The 17,944-nt window shown below is 40.6% G+C and overlaps 1 protein-coding gene across 2 annotated transcripts in view; it reads left to right on the top strand.

The window, feature by feature from the left end:
- The window catches only part of stab2 (stabilin 2), a 51,719-nt gene that overhangs the window by 17,320 nt on the left and 16,455 nt on the right, over positions 1-17,944 (top strand). For both annotated transcript variants that reach the window (XM_022212641.2, XM_051955246.1), the window contains 24 exons: positions 675-791; positions 903-956; positions 1,031-1,111; positions 2,444-2,596; positions 3,346-3,405; positions 3,489-3,596; positions 4,760-4,846; positions 5,103-5,214; positions 5,743-5,923; positions 7,648-7,741; positions 7,821-7,979; positions 8,837-8,932; positions 10,193-10,285; positions 10,361-10,408; positions 11,150-11,283; positions 11,353-11,452; positions 12,104-12,181; positions 12,261-12,350; positions 12,433-12,540; positions 15,684-15,815; positions 16,057-16,185; positions 16,311-16,373; positions 17,477-17,575; positions 17,662-17,857. In XM_022212641.2, the coding sequence (XP_022068333.2) occupies positions 675-791; positions 903-956; positions 1,031-1,111; positions 2,444-2,596; positions 3,346-3,405; positions 3,489-3,596; positions 4,760-4,846; positions 5,103-5,214; positions 5,743-5,923; positions 7,648-7,741; positions 7,821-7,979; positions 8,837-8,932; positions 10,193-10,285; positions 10,361-10,408; positions 11,150-11,283; positions 11,353-11,452; positions 12,104-12,181; positions 12,261-12,350; positions 12,433-12,540; positions 15,684-15,815; positions 16,057-16,185; positions 16,311-16,373; positions 17,477-17,575; positions 17,662-17,857 (2,572 nt within the window). The remainder of the gene's footprint in view (positions 1-674; positions 792-902; positions 957-1,030; positions 1,112-2,443; positions 2,597-3,345; positions 3,406-3,488; positions 3,597-4,759; positions 4,847-5,102; positions 5,215-5,742; positions 5,924-7,647; positions 7,742-7,820; positions 7,980-8,836; positions 8,933-10,192; positions 10,286-10,360; positions 10,409-11,149; positions 11,284-11,352; positions 11,453-12,103; positions 12,182-12,260; positions 12,351-12,432; positions 12,541-15,683; positions 15,816-16,056; positions 16,186-16,310; positions 16,374-17,476; positions 17,576-17,661; positions 17,858-17,944) is intronic.

Below are 17,944 nucleotides of genomic sequence, written 5' to 3'. Positions count from 1 at the left end.
ATTGGTTTAGGACTAATTTTGGACTAGATTTAGGACTGCTCTTAGAAATTGGTTTAGACTGCTGGTCTTGGACTGATTTTTGGCTGGATTTGAACTGATTAAACTTGTTTTTCATGCAATTTTGGAGCTGCTTTAGAACTGGATTTGGACTAATTTTAGACTTGGTTTAGGACTGGTTTTTGGCTAGTTTAGGAAATTACTTTGGGCTGGTTTAGGAAAAGGTTCGGGACTAATTTAAGGAGTGGTTTTAGACTAGATTTAGGCTTGCTTTGGAACATTGGTGTAAATAGTTTGTAGGCTTTGGACTAGTCATTAGACTGTTTTTGGGCTAATCTTACAACTGGTTTTGGATGTTTAGGACTACTTTTGAGACTGCTTTTGACTTTATTTTTGGACTTTTTAAACTTGTTTTAAACTCCGACCAGAGATCAGGTTTCTTGGGTTTTCAGTCCAGCTAGACTCTGGTTGTAAGTTTGGGTTCTCTGTTCTGCTGCAGGATCAGACACCTTCTGATGGTGATGCTGAAGGATATGAATTTAGGAAACGTTCATTTAGGATCAATCTGAAGACAGCTCTGGGAAACACATTTATATATTACTACATATCAAACATCTATAACTCCATCTAAAGAAGAATCTTTGCATATTAGGAGTGAACTGATGTTTCGTCTGCAGAAAACAAAGCTGGATGCCATCATGGACCTTCCTGGACCGATCACCGTCTTTGCTCCGAGCAGTTCAGCGTTTGATGGGATGCTGGAGGGATACCTGCAGTACCTCACCAGTGATGAAGTAAAGACGACTCAACACCTAAACACAAAAAACCTCCAAACAAACAGGACTCTTCCATCCGATCAATACCTCTGCTGAACTGATCAGTTGTTCTTCATTCTGACTCTTCAGGGTCACAACAAACTGGTGGAGCTGCTCAGGAACCACATCGTCCCATCCACCTCGGTGAGTACCAACTTCTGCTCATCACTGCGTTCCTGTTAGTTCTTCAGCTAATCTTTAATGTTCCTGGTGTGAAGCTGGAGGTCTACAGCGCCGTGTCCAGCCCCAGGATCTCCACCATGGCCAACCAGGTTCTCACCATCAACGTCACGCAGAACGTAAGAAAGAAATCTGTTATTCATGTCATCCATCCATCCATCCATCCATCCATCCATCCATTAAACCATCCATCAAACCATCCATCCATCCATCCATCCATCCTTCCATCCATTCATTAAACCATCCATCCATCCATCCATCCATCCATCCATCAAACATTCATCCATCTATCCATCCATCATTCATCCGTCCATTAAACCATCCATCTATTCATCCATCTATCATTCATCGATCCTTCCATCCATCCATTCATCCATCCATTGAACCATTCATCCATCTGAATCAGGCTCTAGATTGGTCTTGGCTGGTTTTACACTGGTTTAGAATGTTTTTGTACTGGTTTTACACAGATTTTAGGCTTGTTTTAGGACTGGTTCGGATGGGTTCCAGACTGATTTTGGTTGTTATATTAGGAGAGCTTTTAAACCAATAAAAGACAGAATCTGAGTCTGTTTCAGGCTGGTTTAGGACTAGTTTTACACTGGTCTTAGATGGTTTTTAGGACTAGTTCTGAGCTGCTTTTACACTGGTTTTGAACAGATTTTAGGTCTGATCATCAGCTGGTTTGATCCTGGTTTTAGGACTATTTTTTAGGACTGGTTTTAATCTGAGTTTGGACTAGATTTGAATTTGTCTTCGGACTGATTTTGAACCTGCCATAGACTGATTTTAGGGCTGGATTTAAGCTATTTGGGATTGGTTATAGACAGATTTTGGATGTTATTTGGGACTAGTTTGGAACTGATTTTAAGACTGGTCTTCAAGTGATTATAGACTGGTTATGGGTTTTAGTTTTGAATTGGCTTTAGGGATGATTTTGAACTGATGATAGATTTTAGAACTGGTTTTAAGCTGTTTAGGATAGGCTTGAAACAGATTTAGGAAAATGTTTTTATCCGAGTCTTGAACTGGTTTTAGGACTTGCTTAGAGCTGAGTTAGGACTGATTTTAAACTGACTTTGGATCTTATTCAGGACTGGTTTTAATTTTGAGGTTTTAAGACATTATTTTGGACTCATTTTATACAAGTCTTAGGACTGATTTCGAAGTGTGTTTAGACGGGTTTTATCATGGTTTTAAACTGGTTGAAGATTGGTTTTGTTTATTCAGGTTTTAGGGGTCATTTAAAACTGGAATTAGATGATTTTTAGAACTGTTTTTTGAAAGGTTTCAGGACAGGTTTTGAGGTATGACTGGTTTTATACTGATCTTTTACTGGTTTTGCAGTGTTTTTGACAGACCTTTGCACCAACCAGCTCCATCCTTCCTGAGCCCTGTGGTCGGCATCCTGCAGGTCTTTCTACCTGAACATGTGTTGATTCTCCGTTCAGGGTCAGATCCTGGTGAACGGGGCGGCGGTGACCGAGGTGGCAGTGGAGGCTAAAAATGGCCGCCTGTACGTGATGGATGGCGTGTTGATTCCCCCGTCCATCGAACCCGTGCTGCCACACAGGTGTGACGTCACCGAGACCAAGATCGTCCAGGTGAGTCCAGCGTCAGGAACGGAGGTCAAAGTTTACTGCTTCAGTTGATCAGTCGTTTTTCTGTTGGTTCGACTCATATCTGATTCAATTTGAGTCTCTCTCTGACAACTAATTATTCAATTCTTTCATTATTTTACCACTTTGTGTTATAATTGATCAGTGTTTCATTCAAAAGAGTCATTTTAGAATAAATTTGGATTATTTCTTTATTTTATGCATTTTTAGAAAAGATTCATTGATATGGGTAATTTTTCAGTTTTTCCAGTGTTTTTTAACAATTCTTTTCAAGTGTATTTTAAATTAATCAATCTGTCAGTTGAGTAATTTTTTTAATGTATTTGTTTATTTCTTTACAAATTTGAGGCATTTTCTATTAATTTTAATATTTTTTAGTTCCTTTCAGTGTTTTTTAATTTTTAAGATTTTTTTCAAATATTGATTGATTTTTTGTTGTATTTTCTATTGATTTGAGCCATTTTTACATCATCTTATTGAAGTTTTCTTAAAAACTGATTTAATGGATTTTTACTTTTTTTCGGTTGAAGTGATTTTAAAAAAGCTATTTGATTTCACTTGGTGATTTCTTCCTCCATTACACCTGGAATAAATGTTCCAGCTCGTTGAACTGATGCTTTTCTTTGGTGTCATTTGAAGGTTTCACACATTTAAATCCAGATTTTCAGAGGAGATGTCTGCAGCGTTTTTTATTTGGGGTTTGCTGGGTGTTTGAACCTGACGCTTGTTTCCAGGGCGACTGTGTGAGCTGCTCTAAACTGACTTCGGATCAGTGCTCGTCTGGAGTTTATACGGTAAGAATCTGGTTTTAAATCTGCTCCGTCCACATCCTGACTCCGGATCAGGACCGATTTAACGCTCCGCCTCTGTTGACCAGGGAACCTCCATCTTTGGATGCGTTCGCAGCATCTCTGTCCAAACTGGACCAGGAATGTTTAGAATCCCAGTGAGAGGCTGCAGACGCAACTGCAACCAGACCACAACGGTACGCAATACTGCCAGGCTTAGACTACGTTTAGACTGGGTTTAGACTGCTTTAACACTTGACTTGAATTTATTTGAATTTATTGAATTTCACTTGGGGGATAAGTAAAGTTATTGTTCTTATTGTGTTGTGTAGCTTTAGACCTGGTTTTAGACCTGGTTTTAGACCTGGTTTTAGACTTTTTTTTTTTTAACTGAATTTGAATCAGTTTCAGATTTAGTTTGATGACTAGTTTAGAACTCGTTTTAGATTTGGTTCAGGAGAGGATTTGGACTGTTTTATTTTTAATTTTTGGATTGGTTTAGAACTGGTTTTGAATTGCTTTTAGATTTGGTTGATGAACAGTTTTTTTAGCTGGTAATAGACTTGATAACCCAAACTAACTTACCCTACATTTACCTGTGTGTACCTGTGTGTACCTGTGTGTACCTGTGTGTACCTGTGTGTACCTGTGTTTACCTGTGCGTACCTGTGTTTACCTGTGTTTACCTGTGTGTACCTGTGTTTACCTGTGTTTACCTGTGTTTACCTGTGTGTACCTGTGTGTACCTGTGTTTACCTGTGTGTACCTGTGTTTACCTGTGTTTACCTGTGTTTACCTGTGTGTACCTGTGTGTACCTGTGTGTACCTGTGTTTACCTGTGTTTACCTGTGTGTACCTGTGTTTACCTGTGTTTACCTGTGTTTACCTGTGTGTACCTGTGTGTACCTGTGTGTACCTGTGTTTACCTGTGTTTACCTGTGTGTACCTGTGTTTACCTGTGTTTACCTGTGTTTACCTGTGTGTACCTGTGTGTACCTGTGTTTACCTGTGTTTACCTGTGTTTACCTGTGTGTACCTGTGTTTACCTGTGTGTACCTGTGTGTACCTGTGTGTACCTGTGTTTACCTGTGTTTACCTGTGTGTACCTGTGTTTACCTGTGTTTACCTGTGTTTACCTGTGTGTACCTGTGTGTACCTGTGTTTACCTGTGTTTACCTGTGTTTACCTGTGTGTACCTGTGTTTACCTGTGTGTACCTGTGTTTACCTGTGTGTACCTGTGTGTACCTGTGTTTACCTGTGTTTACCTGTGTGTACCTGTGTTTACCTGTGTGTACCTGTGTGTACCTGTGTGTACCTGTGTTTACCTGTGCGTACCTGTGTGTACCTGTGTGTGCTCAGACTGCAGCTTGTTGTAAAGGTTTCTATGGTCCAGACTGCCGACCCTGTCCAGGTGGATATCAGACTTCCTGTTCTGGACACGGCCAGGTGAGCTTCAACATTTCATCTGGTTACTTTTTCTGAAATTTGATTTTAAATTCTAGAAAATATGAAGTTGATGCAACTTTATCACATCAACACAAATCAGCAACAATAATGTTTGCAACTTTAAAGGTTCATCTAAACCGGTAAAATAGATTTATTTTTTCTGCAAACATTTATTAATTGGTAGAAATAGGAGCCTTTAAAGACTTTTTGGACTGTGCAGTAAAATATTAGATCTGTTTGATTGTTTTAATTTCAGTGTTTGGAAGGAATCGAAGGAAACGGAACGTGTATCTGTGAAGCCAACTTCCGAGGTTCTCGCTGTCAGTACTGTTCCTCCCCCAACAAATACGGACCAAACTGTGACAGAAGTGAGTCTGAGTCGAGTTTGTGATGTCACACAGGTGTGTCTGTGATGTCATGACGATGTAACCATAAAACTTCACCTGTTTGTCCTCAGCCTGGGTTTGGACCGGTTTAGAACTGGTTTTATGCTTGGATTTAGAACAGGTTTAGAACTAGTTTGGACTTGGTTTTAGGACCCGTTTAGAACTGGTTTCAAGCTTGGTTCTGGAAAGGTTTAGAACATATTTTAGTCTTGGTATTAGGACTGGTTTAGGACTAATTTCAGACTTAATTTTGAACTAACTTAAGAGTGGTTTGGACCAGATTTACCCTGGCTCTTGGACCGGTCTAGAGTCGGTAATAGACTGGATTTTGGACTGGTTTAGAACTGGTTTGGCCTTGGTCTTGGACTGGTTTTAGACTAAGTTGTGAAGTAACTTAGGACTGGGTTTACATTATTGGTTCTGTTCCTCCAACAAATGGATCTTTGTTGGGCTTTGTGACGTCCGTGATGTCATGATGATGTAACTATGATGTCACCTGTGTGTCCTCAGCGTGTCCCTGCATCCATGGTCAGTGTGAGAACCGTCCAGACTCCGACGGTCGCTGTAAACCGGACTCCTGCCTGCCGCGGTTCACCGGTCGGTTCTGCGAGCGATCGACGGCGTTCTGCGGCATCGTCAGCCGGTTCTGCCACGCCCATGCCGAGTGCCTGTTGGACCAGGGATTCTTCAGGTGAGTTGACCTGCAGGAGGTTGTTCACCTGCAGGAGGCTGACCTGCAGGAGGTTGACCTAGACGGCACGGTTCACTGGAAGAACCAGGTGTCAGGTTGGGAGACTTAAAATGAGCACAGTTTTTACATTTCAAGATGTTTTGGATAATTTTAGGTCATTTTGACAAGTTTTGACTCATTCTGGACACTTTTTGGGTCACCTTGGACAGGTCTGAAGTCACACTAGACAAACTTTGGTAATTCTGCACGTTTTGAGGATGAATTTTTGGACGAATTTTGAGTATATATGGGCAAATTTTAGATAATTTTAGACACATTTAAACATCCGTCCTTGTTCCGCGCTCCGGTCGGACGCTGATTTCTGTTGCATTGCGCGCTCACTTCCGCTTTTGATGACATATCGTGCTCAAACAATTCGGCGACGCGTCGTTAGTTGCAGCCCTAATTTAAAGTAGAGTTGAACTATTTTAAATGCATTTTGGTCTGCTTTAGAGACACTGGAGAAATTCTAAGACATTTTGGAAACTTTTGTCACATTTTGAGTCATTTTGGAAAACCATCGTCAATTTGAACAAGTTTTGGGTCGTCATTAACTCATTTTGAATCATTTTCAGCCATTTTTGGGTCACTTTGGGCAGATTTCAAGTCATGCAAGATGAATTTTGGGAAATTTTGAGTCTTTATGGGCAAATTTTATATCATTTTACATGCATTTAAACTAGTTTCGATTTTTTTTTCATTCATTTTGGTCAACATTTTGAGACACTGAAAAGTTTCAAAACATTTTGGAAACTTTGGTCATGTGTGACACATTTCAAGTCATTTTAGATACATTTTAATTCATTTTTGACAAGTTTTGAGTACTTTTGGACAAATTTTGTATCACTTTGGACAGATTTTTAAGTCTTTTCTGACATATTTTAGTTATTCTAAACAAGTTTTGAGTAGCTATTGGTTTGATTTCATACTTTGGACAGGTTTCAATACATTATTCAATTTGGAAAAAATTAAGCCAATTTTGACAAGTTTTGGATCATAGTAAACCAGTGTTGATTAATTTTTGATCTGATTTTAAGGCACTTTGGAGAAGTTTTGAGTCAATTTGGTCATATTTTGAGACAATTTAGAAAAGTTTCAAGACGTTATTGGAAACTTTAGGTCATTTTTGATGCATTCAGAGTCAGAGGGGGCGGCATGGCTCAGTGGGTAGAGTGGCTGTCTTGTAACTGGAAGGTTGCCGGTTTGATCCTCGGCCTGTCGAGCTCATGTCGAGGTGTCCCTGAGCAAGACACCTAACCCCTAATTGCTCCTGGTGGGTCGTGGTTAGCGCCTTGCATGGCAGCTCCGCCATCAGTGTGTGTGAATGGGTGAATGTGATGTATCACGTAAAGCGCTTTGGATAAAAGTGCTATATAAAAACAACCATTTACCATTTTGGACAAATTTTAAGACATTTTGGACAGATTTTGAGATGCTTTGGAAACGTTTAGGTAATTTTTGACACATTTTGAATCATTTTGGAATCATTTTAAGAAATACTTGACAAGTTTTGAGTCATATTGGAGGAATTTTTTTTGTCACTTTAGACAGATTTTTGCATTTAATCCCGGACGGGCCCCCATCATTTCACCATCCAGACTCAAAGGTAACAAAGAGGGAAGAATAAAGCAGAACAAAATAAATTTTACATTGACATGACAAGCAGACCCTTTTCTTTCTTTCAGTTGTGTCTGTAAACCTGGTTTCCAAGGCGACGGTATCACCTGTGTGGAGGCGGACCCCTGTGCTCCGCCCCTCAGAGGCGGCTGCAGCGTCAACGTAGGAAGTTTAATATTTCAGATTTCTGAGTCCCTGCAGCCGTTTGGGTGTTTTCTGAGCCATTTGCTGCCCCCTGCAGGCCAAATGCATCAAGACTGGCCCAGGTAAACACACCTGTCAGTGTCTGACCGGATGGAAGCCAGACGGGGACGAGTGTCAGCCAATCAACAACTGCAACGGACCGAACAGAGGAGGTTGCCATGACAACGCCACCTGTATCTACGTAGGACCAGGACAGGTAACATCCAGACAGGTGTTTTCAAAAAAAGAAAGTTAACAGAAAATTATTTCATTAATTATGAGACTAAATTTTGGAAACAAATAATTTATAAAAGTAATAGTTGGTTTTAAAATATTACTAAATCAAATAACGGGTTGGTTGTTTTAAAATGATGAATTCTATTTTAAAAATGACTCAAATTTCTGAAAAAATATTGAAAATTATTTTTAAAATGAGTCATTTGAATGACAATTTATTAACACATTGTGTAAATTGATGGAAAAATCTAATAATTGAAGATTTTTTTTAAATGCCTTAAATTTATTTATTTTATTTATGCCCCCAAAGTTTCTATTTTTCATTATTTTACATGATTGTTTTGTTTTATCTTTAGTGCTGCACTTTGAGATTTTACCTAAATGAAAAATGCATTACAAATAAAATGTATTATTATTACTATTATTTATTATTATTTTTTGTTGATTGTTTGATTTAAAAATAGTCCGATCATCTTTTAATTACTACTTTGAATAAAAATGCATTTAATTGGATAAAATATTTCACAAATTAACAGAAAAAAAGTGTAATAAATAAAAAAATAACAAATTAAATTTTAAAAATGCCTCGAATTGATAAGAAAGTTGTCAAATTGATTTTTAAAATGACTCAGTCCGATTAAATAAAAATATTACCGAAATTGTTCGGGAAAAAATATTCACGTCAATCAGAAAATCAAGAAATAAATGTTCATGAACACTTTAAGCTAATTAGTTTGATAAACATGATAATTCTGCAGACTTTGAATATTTTACTGCGCTTATTTTTGATCAGTTTGTTCTTGTTGTGATTCTTCGGTGTTTTCTGTGAATCCTCAGAGCGACTGCAGCTGTAAATCTGGTTATAAAGGCGATGGTCACGACTGTGAAGCTGTGAATCAGTGCGTGACGGAGAACGGAGGATGCCACTACCTGGTGGGTTCATTATATACAACATTTAATACATTATGTGTAATACACACTACCTGGTGGGCTCAGAACATAGAAAATGATAATCGTATCCTAAGCAGAACATCCCCTGGAGAAAGTTCTAGAGTAGACCTACCGACAACTGGAGAAAGTTCTAAAGTAGACCTACTGACAGCTGGAGAAAGTTCTAGAGCAGACCTACTGACAGCTGGAGAAAGTTCTAGAGTAGACCTACCGACAACTGGAGAAAGTTCTAAAGTAGACCTACTGACAGCTGGAGAAAGTTCTAAAGTAGACCTACTGACAGCTGGAGAAAGTTCTAGAGTAGACCTACCGACAACTGGAGAAAGTTCTAGAGTAGACCTACTGACAGCTGGAGAAAGTTCTAGAGTAGACCTACTGACAGCTGGAGAAAGTTCAAGAGTAGACCTACCGACAACTGGAGAAAGTTCTAGAGTAGACCTACCGACAGCTGGAACTCTGGAGATGTTCTCAGTCTGAAGGTAGAACTCTGATCATTGATAAAGTTACTGTACAAGAAGAACCAGATGTTCTCTGGGGTAAATTTACATCTTTTAGAGGAGATTTAGTCTCTTTTTGTGGTAGTTTGGATCCAGTTTGTGTGGATTTGTATCTGTTTTTGTGGTTCTTTTGCTTTTATTGTGCTGATTTTGCATCTCTTTGTGATAGTTTTGGACTTTTTTGTGGTGATTTTCCAACTTTCAGTGGAAATTTTGTCTCTTTATGTGGTATATTTACCTCTTTGTGGTGATTTTGTGTTTCTTTGTGCTAATTTTGGCGATTTGGTCTCTGTGGTAATTTTTTAAATAAATATTTTAGCGATCTAAAAAGTTTAGACTCACCATTTCAACTCTGAAAATATTCATACTATGAAGGTAAAACTGACTTGGTGGTGGTTTATCATCATCTTTGTGGTGAGTTTTTGTGCATGCTTGTGTGTTTTCGTGCTGATTTTGAGTCAGATTTTGTAGTTTTTCTGGTAGTTTTGCTTGTTTTTGTGGAAAATACTCAGTATGAAGGTAAAGCTTTAGTAGGAGAAAGGATGGTCAGCTGTGAACATGGAGGAGGAAGCATCATGGTCTGGGGAGGTTTTTCTGGATCCAGGATCGGTGACCTTTACAGATTAATTTAGCAGATTTAATCAACCAAGGAGGGAAGCTGTGATGTCTTTGATGTCTGCCAGGATGAAAACATTCCGTTTTCCGTTATTTATTGTATGTTGATGTCGTGTTTTGTGGTTTTCAGGCCAGCTGCCGCTTCCTCAACTCTCAGTGGAAATGTGTCTGTGAAGACGAATACGTTGGAGATGGATGGACGTGTTACGGTTCAGTCCAACAGGTGAGTGGCGGCGGCCATCTTTAAACGTTTCCAACCTTCAGCTCCGTCCTGAGTTTGTTCTTCTGATGGTTTCAGGAGCTGATGGCGCTGCCCGACGCCTCCGACTTCTACACCTGGACCACAGTGAGTTAGAACCCTGGACAGTGAAGATAAAATGTCAAAATAAACTGAAATGTCTAATTCAACCTTCAAGAACAAAAGGAAGTATAAAGTTGAATTTCTAAGTCTTTCATAGTTATTTAAAAGAAGATAGAAGGTTTACAGAGGAGCATCCATCCATCGTGGTGAAACATCTGCTGATGATGAGCAGAGTAGAGAGGAAAAGACTGCAGACAGAAAAACATCTACAGGATGAGAAGACAAACGACCACAAAAAGACAAAAACGAGACGGAAAACAACAAAAACGAGACGCCGAATGACGAAAACAAGACGCAAAACGACAAAAATAATAGAAAATGACAAATGCAAAACAACAAAAACAAGATGCAAAATGACAAAAACTAAGAGAGAAAATGACAAAAAGGAGACATGAAACGTCAAAAACGAGACAGAAAACAACAAAAACAAGACGCAAAATGACAAAAATAAGATGCAAAACGACAAAATGGTGACGAGCAACGAGTGAGGGAAACTCAACCACATGTGAACAGTGACTGAAAATGAAACGCTGACTAAAAACAGCCCCTGACTGAAACAATGACAACAAATAATTGAAAACAGCATCTGAAAGCAAAAGTAAACAGCAGCTGAAAATAAGTGAAAACAGAGTCTGAAAACAACTAAAGGTGATGGAAAACTGTGACAGAAAAGAATTGGAAACTGGGTTAAAATAAAACGGCTTAGAGCAGCTTCCTGTCCTTTAGAAGTCCGGTTCATCTCACCTGCTGTCGGACCAGAACGTCACCCTGTTGGTTCCGTCTTCGGCTGCCGTCTCCAGGATGTCGTCAGACGATAAGAACTTCTGGACGTTGAAGGGAAACCTGCCGAGTCTCATCAGGTTTCAGCTCCGCTCCTCGTTTTTCTCCCGTTCTCTGTAAACTCGTCTAACAGCGGCTCTGTTCAACAGGAACCACGTGGTCGTAGGAAACTTCCCACTATCCGTCCTGACCGGCAGTTCCTCTGTGACATCACTGCTGTCATCACTTCCTGTTTCCACGAGAGGCGAGGTGAGTCCTCAGTAAAAATAATTAGAATCTGCTTTATTCATAAAAGAAACGTAATCTGATTAACCCAGAATATTTAGCTTCTTGAGGACTGAATGTAGAGAAAAAAAAAACATAAGTAATAAAATGCAACTTAAAACAACTGAAAATGACTGAAACCAGAAACTGAAAAGTGTAAAAACTGTCTGAAAACACCTGACAAACAGTGGTGAAATGACAAAAAACAGCAACCATGTCTGACTAAAAACGACTGCCAACAGTGTCCTAAAACAACTGCAAATGAATCAAAACAACTGAAAACAGCCTAAAAAATGTGACTGAAGACAAACGAAAACTGACTGAAATGTCAAAAAACAGCAACCAAGAAAGAGTGAAAACAGCTGAAACGATGGAAAACCACTGAAACGGCACAAATAGCGACCAAGAATGTCTGAGAAACGCAACCGAGAACTGAAAACAACCTAAAAACCGAAGTCAGCTGAAATGACAAAGAACAGCTGCTATGACTAAAAACTGACTGAAAAGTTTCTGTCATTTTAACTGAACAGAAAACATTTGTAAGTTCTCTCTTTCATGTTGTCTATTTCCAGACATTCAGGACTTTAGAGTGGAAAATTAGCCAACAGTGAATAAAAACGATGTTTGCTGTTTCAGGTCACGGTTGTGGGCGGGGCTTCCATCACCACTCCCGATGTTGCCGCTACCAACGGGTTGATCCACATCATCGATAAGGTGCTGCTGGTTTGGACGTCAGACGTTCTTCATTAACGAACCAATGAAGTTCTTTTTAAACTTTGCTTCCTGTCTTCAGGTTCTGGTTCCGGACAGGAAGCTGAGTGACGGTCTGCTGGCGACGCTCGCTCTCCGACCAGAGTTCTCACTCTTCAGATCGTATCTGATCGTAGGAACTCCAGCTCTGGTTCTTCACCGTTTGCTTGTTTGTTGTGTTTGTTTGTTGACATGCTGTTTGTTTTGTTGTTCAGGATTACAACCTGACCGACGAGATCGAACAGACCGGAGAATTCACCATCTTCGCTCCGACAGACGCCGCCGTCACAGAGTTCCTCCAGAAGATGGCCTCCACCGCCCTGGTAGGACTTTAGAACATCAGAGTCCAACGCTACCAGGAACCTGGTGGAGGAAGTTAGAATTAACAAACGATAGTAGTTGTAATAACAACAACAATAAAACTAACATTAATGATAATAACAGTAATAGTAATAATGACATTAATACGACAACAATAAAAGTAATAATAGTAATAAACAAATAAATCAGTAAATATATACACAACTAAAGCAAAAATAATGTCATTATAATATTGACAAAACAATAGAAAAACAACTAGTGATGGCACTAATAGATAGATTAAACCTTTATTTATCCCACAGCGGGGAAATTTACATTGTACAGCAGCAAATAGGACATTGAATAAAAGAGAGATTACAGCACACAAAGCACACAGCGCATATGTATATAAATAAGAATATTTTCTTCAGAAGAAGAAAAGAAACAAAGTAGTATTTACAGCAAGACTTCTTGAAATTGCACATCATCATTATTTACATTTTTATTGCACAGTTCATAAATGGGTGAACAGAAACTACTGGGAGCTTGATTGTAAAGTGTGACTGCAGCAGGAAGGAAGGACCTGCGGTATCTCTGCTTTAGACACCGCGGGTGAAGCAGTCTGTCACTGAAGGAGCTGCCCAGTGATCTTACTGTTTCCTGCAGGGGGGGGGAGGTGTCCTCCATGATAGACAACAGCTTTGTCATCATCCTCCTGTCTCCACCACCTCCACAGGATCAAGGGTTCAGCCCAGGACAGAACTGGCTTTCTTTACCAGTTTGTTTAGTCTCCTCCTGTCTGCAGCCGTGATGCTGCTGCTCCAGCAGACCACTCCATACATGATGGCTGATGCCACCACAGAGTCATAAAAGGTCTTCAGAAGTGCTCCCTGCACCCCGAAGGACCTCAGTTTTCTGAGCAGGTGGAGTCTGCTCTGTCCTTTCTTGTAAAGTGTGCTGGTGTTAGTAGTCCAGTCCTGTTCCTTGTTTAAGTGAACACCCAGGTACCTGTAGGAGTCCACAATCTCAATGTCTGTTCCCTGGATGTTCACTGGTGTAGGAGAAGTGTGTCTGTTCCTGCTAAAGTCCACCACCAGTTCCTTGGTTTTCACCGCATTGATCTGGAGGCTGTTCAGCAGGAACCAGTCCACAAAGTCCCGGTTAAGTTCTCTGTCCTCCTCCTCATCTCCGTCCGTGATGAGGCCGACGACGGCAGAGTCGTCAGAGAACTTCTGAAGGTGGCAGTTTGTGGTGTGATGGGAGAAGTCTGCAGTGTAGAGGATGAAAAGAAAGGGGGCAAGGACAGTCCCCTGTGGGGCCCCGTACTGCAGACCACACTGTCGGACACACAGTCCCCTGCCCTCACAAACTGTGGCCGGTTGGTGAGGTAATCCAGCAGCCACACTGTGAGGTGAGAGTCCACTCCTGTCTGCTCCAGCTTGTCTCCCAGAAGCACAGGCTTGATGGTGTTGAAGGCACTGGAGAAATCATAAAACATGATTCTCACAGTGCTCTCCAGGTGAGAGCGACATCTGTGCAGGAGGTTGATCACTGCATCATCAACCCCGATGCCGGGCTGGTAGGCAAACTGCAGCGGGTCCAATGATGAGCTCATCAGGGGTCGCAGATGACAAAGTACCAACCTCTCCAGGGTCTTCATCGGGTGGGATGTTTGTGCCACCGGCCTGAAGTGGTTGAGGTCCTTGGGGTGCGAGATCTTCGGCTTCGGTACCACACAGGATGTCTTCCACAGCTGTGGTACTCGCCCCAGCTTCAGTCTCAAGTTGAAAATATGTTCCACAATCCTGCTCAGCTGATCTGTGCTGGACTTGAGGATCCTGGAGCTGATGCCATCTGGACCCGTAGCCTTCCTGATCTTCAGTCTGCTCAGTTCTCTCTTCACCTGGGATGTTGACAGGGACAAGCTGGGGCAGGGGGGCTGTGTGCTGGTTGTGAGTGTGGAGCCCTGTGAAGGAGGGGAGGTGTGATAATAATAATAATTATAATGGTTACATTTATATAGCGCTTTTCAAGACACTCAAAGCGCTTCACAATGGATCCATTATTCATTCACTCACACATTCTCACTCTGGTGGTGGTAAACTACATTTGTAGCCACAGCTGCCCTGGGGCAGACTGATGGAAGCGTGGCTGTTAATCCACGCCTACGGCCCCTCTGACCACCACCAACATTCATACACATTCACACACCAGTGTGAGAGCAGCACTGGAGGCAAGGAGGGTGAAGGACACAACAGCACATGACTAGGACAGAGCGGGAATCGAACCGCCGACCCTTCAATCATTGGACGACCCGCTCTACCACCTGATCCACAGCCGCCCAAAGGTGTGTCGGTAGGAGTGATGGTAGGTGTGATGGCAGGAGAACTGTGGAGCTGTAGGGCGGGGGGAAACAGCGGGGGTGGTACAGTCAGCAGGGGGTGCAGACAGATGCAGAGGTGGCTGCTGCAGGGTGAACTGGTCCGGGGGAGGGGTGGCTGACTGTTCAAACCTGTTAAAGAAGGTGTTCAGATCATTCACCCACTCCTGCTCCCGTCTCACTTCCGTCCATGGATCTTTGTGGCCAGAGATGGTCTTCAGGCCCCTCCAGACCACGCTGACATTGTTCTGCAGCAGCTGATCCTCCATCCTCTTCCTGTAACTGCATTTCCCCTCTCTTTCCCCTCTCTCTTACAAAATAGGAGCAAGAGCAATAAAATAACAATAGTAACAATAACAACAACAATAATAATGAGGATAACAACAATGCTAATAACAACAGCGGCAATAATAACAGATTCTAAAAAAATTTAAATGATGCTTTTTCAGTTTTGAAGGATAAAAGTCGGCATCATCAGCGTTTCCCTGGCACTTCACAGGTTAACTTCCTTCTTCATAAAATTTGTTCCTTACATTAATTTCGTTTATTTCCTATTTTTTCAAATTATTTTTTTACCGCCACTTCTAAAGGCGTAATAATGAACAATAATTATTTGAATCAGTAAATTCAATATTTCTACTAAATTAAACTAAGCACAGTTCAAATAAAACTGGTTGGATTGTCGTTGAATTCCCTCATCATTAAAAACACAAACACCAGCAGCTGAAGGTTGTACCTGAACTGTTGTTTTAGTTTTGAAACGTGTCTTTTTGTTTCCATCTCCAGGATGTGAACACGACTCGCTACCACATTGTGGCGTCGCACCGTTTGTTGAAAACCGACCTTCAGTCCGGCGGATACAAACAGACGCTGCTGGGATTCTCCTTCCAGCTCGGCATCTTCCCCCGAGACGGGAAGGTCTGATAGAACCACATTTTTCACTGTTTTCTAACGTTTCATAGATGAAACAACGATTGCTACAAGAATGTGTCTAAAACTAAACCGTAAAATCAGCTTTAGTTACAGGTTTGGTCTGCTGAACGATCTTTGGAGTTCCACAAGGTTCCATCATGGATCCACTGCTATTCATGGCCTGTTTTCTAAACATTGTGTTGGATCACATGAGCTAAGTTTAACATCTGTTTCTGTTCTCATCCAGCTGTTCGTGAACGATGCTCAAATTAACTCCTCCAGCATCCAGAGCGGAACCGGAGTGATCCACGGTTTGTCGGCGGTTCTGCAGATCAACAGGAACCGATGTGACGAAATATCCTACGAGAAAGTTCTGGTAACGTCCCGCACACACCGACCCGACCAGTTCAGTCTTTTGGAACGGAGTTTTTCAAGTCTACTGAAAACTCAAGAGTCCAGAATAAATCTGAGGAACATTAACGTTCTGTTTGTTCTCCAAAGGGACCCTGCATCGAATGTTTGTTCCACAAAAACAAACTCTGCCCTGATGGCTCCACCCCAAACGTAAGATTCTCACTTTACTTTCATCAGAGTTTATAAATCAGACTAAAATTAAACATAATTAAAGGTTTCTGACTGACCGAAGCCAAAGTCAGGTCGCAGATGATGTAATTTTGTATTCACGTAATTTATAAAAAAATCAAAGCTGTTTTAATTAAAATGTTAAATTTGGTCACTTAATAATCCAAAATCATAAAAGGAAATCAAACTTCTCTCTAACTGGCACTAGATTTTATACATGTGTAAAATACACTATATACAATAAAAAGAGTATTTTTTTCTAGAAAACTTCTGGAATTTAGGAGATTTACAGATTTATTGATAGGATAAACATAAAAAATCTAAAATACCTGCAATGAGGAGCAAAAATATTAATTCCTTTTGAGTCGTTCTGTTATTACAGCATGAAAAACATTCTTATGCTTTAAACGCCTGAAAATAAAACAAAACAATAAAAACTAGATGGAATTAGACTCAAAGATAAAATGCAATAAAACAGTAGACCAGGTGAGATTAGATAAATAAGGAATAAAATATTTTTAAAAATTAGACAAGAGCAAAAAAGTGCAATTAAATAATAAAAGGCAGCTCAAATTAGATTAAAAAGCAAAGCTGAAATATACAATAAAATAATTTAAAAATGAATAAATCAGGTTCCAAACTAAGAATAGTGATACAAAAAGATAATAAAAACAGATCAAATTTACTTTTAAAATGCAGAAAATGCAAAGTCATAACATCTAGAAAATGTAATTAAAGCAAAGCATAAAAAAACATAAAAAAACAACAATTTAATATTACAGCCCAGCTAAAATAAGACTGAACAACAGGGCTTAAAAATATAATAAAATGATTTACAGAAAACCACATTTAAAAAACTAAATTAAATAAAATAACCCTGAAATATAAAATAACAAAAAGTGGATGAAAATACTTTAATTCTGAAAACATGAAGCACAAACTAAATAAGTCTGTTTAATGATTCGACTAAAGATAAAACGAGTGCAACATAAAACAGAACACGTGTGATAGAACGTCTGATGAACAGAACAGAGAACGCGGCAGGGTTCTAGAAATGTTTAACTCTGGTTCTGTGTTCTCTGCAGCCGTCAGTAACGGCAAAGAAATGCATCCTGATGAGAACCTTTGAAGGAGAACGGAGGATGCAGGTCGGCTGCAGAGCCACATGTACGAAGCAGAACATGGTGGGTTCTACTGACGCCACAGAACCACTGATAGAAAGGAACTGTCGAACCACAGAACCTCTGATGATGTGTGTGTTCTGCTTCAGGTGGCGCGCTGCTGTGGAGGGTTCTTCGGGGAACACTGCGAGCCGTGTCCCGGTCCGAAGGCTCAGCCGTGCTTCGGTAACGGTCTGTGTTTGGACGGAACCAACGGTTCTGGAGTGTGTCAGTGTCAGGAAGGATTCAACGGAACGGCCTGCGAGACCTGCCAGAACGGGAAATATGGAGTCCACTGTGACCAGAGTCAGTATGACGGAACCAGAACCAACAGCAGCAAACATGAGGGAGACTCAGCGCCGCCTCCTGCTGGCTGAGTCGGTTAAAGCTCCC

This window comes from Acanthochromis polyacanthus, chromosome 1, assembly GCF_021347895.1.
Source record: "Acanthochromis polyacanthus isolate Apoly-LR-REF ecotype Palm Island chromosome 1, KAUST_Apoly_ChrSc, whole genome shotgun sequence".
In the NCBI taxonomy this organism is placed as follows: Eukaryota; Metazoa; Chordata; class Actinopteri; family Pomacentridae; genus Acanthochromis; species Acanthochromis polyacanthus.
Note: the sequence above shows the minus strand (reverse complement) of the source record. Positions and strands in the feature narration are given on the sequence as shown.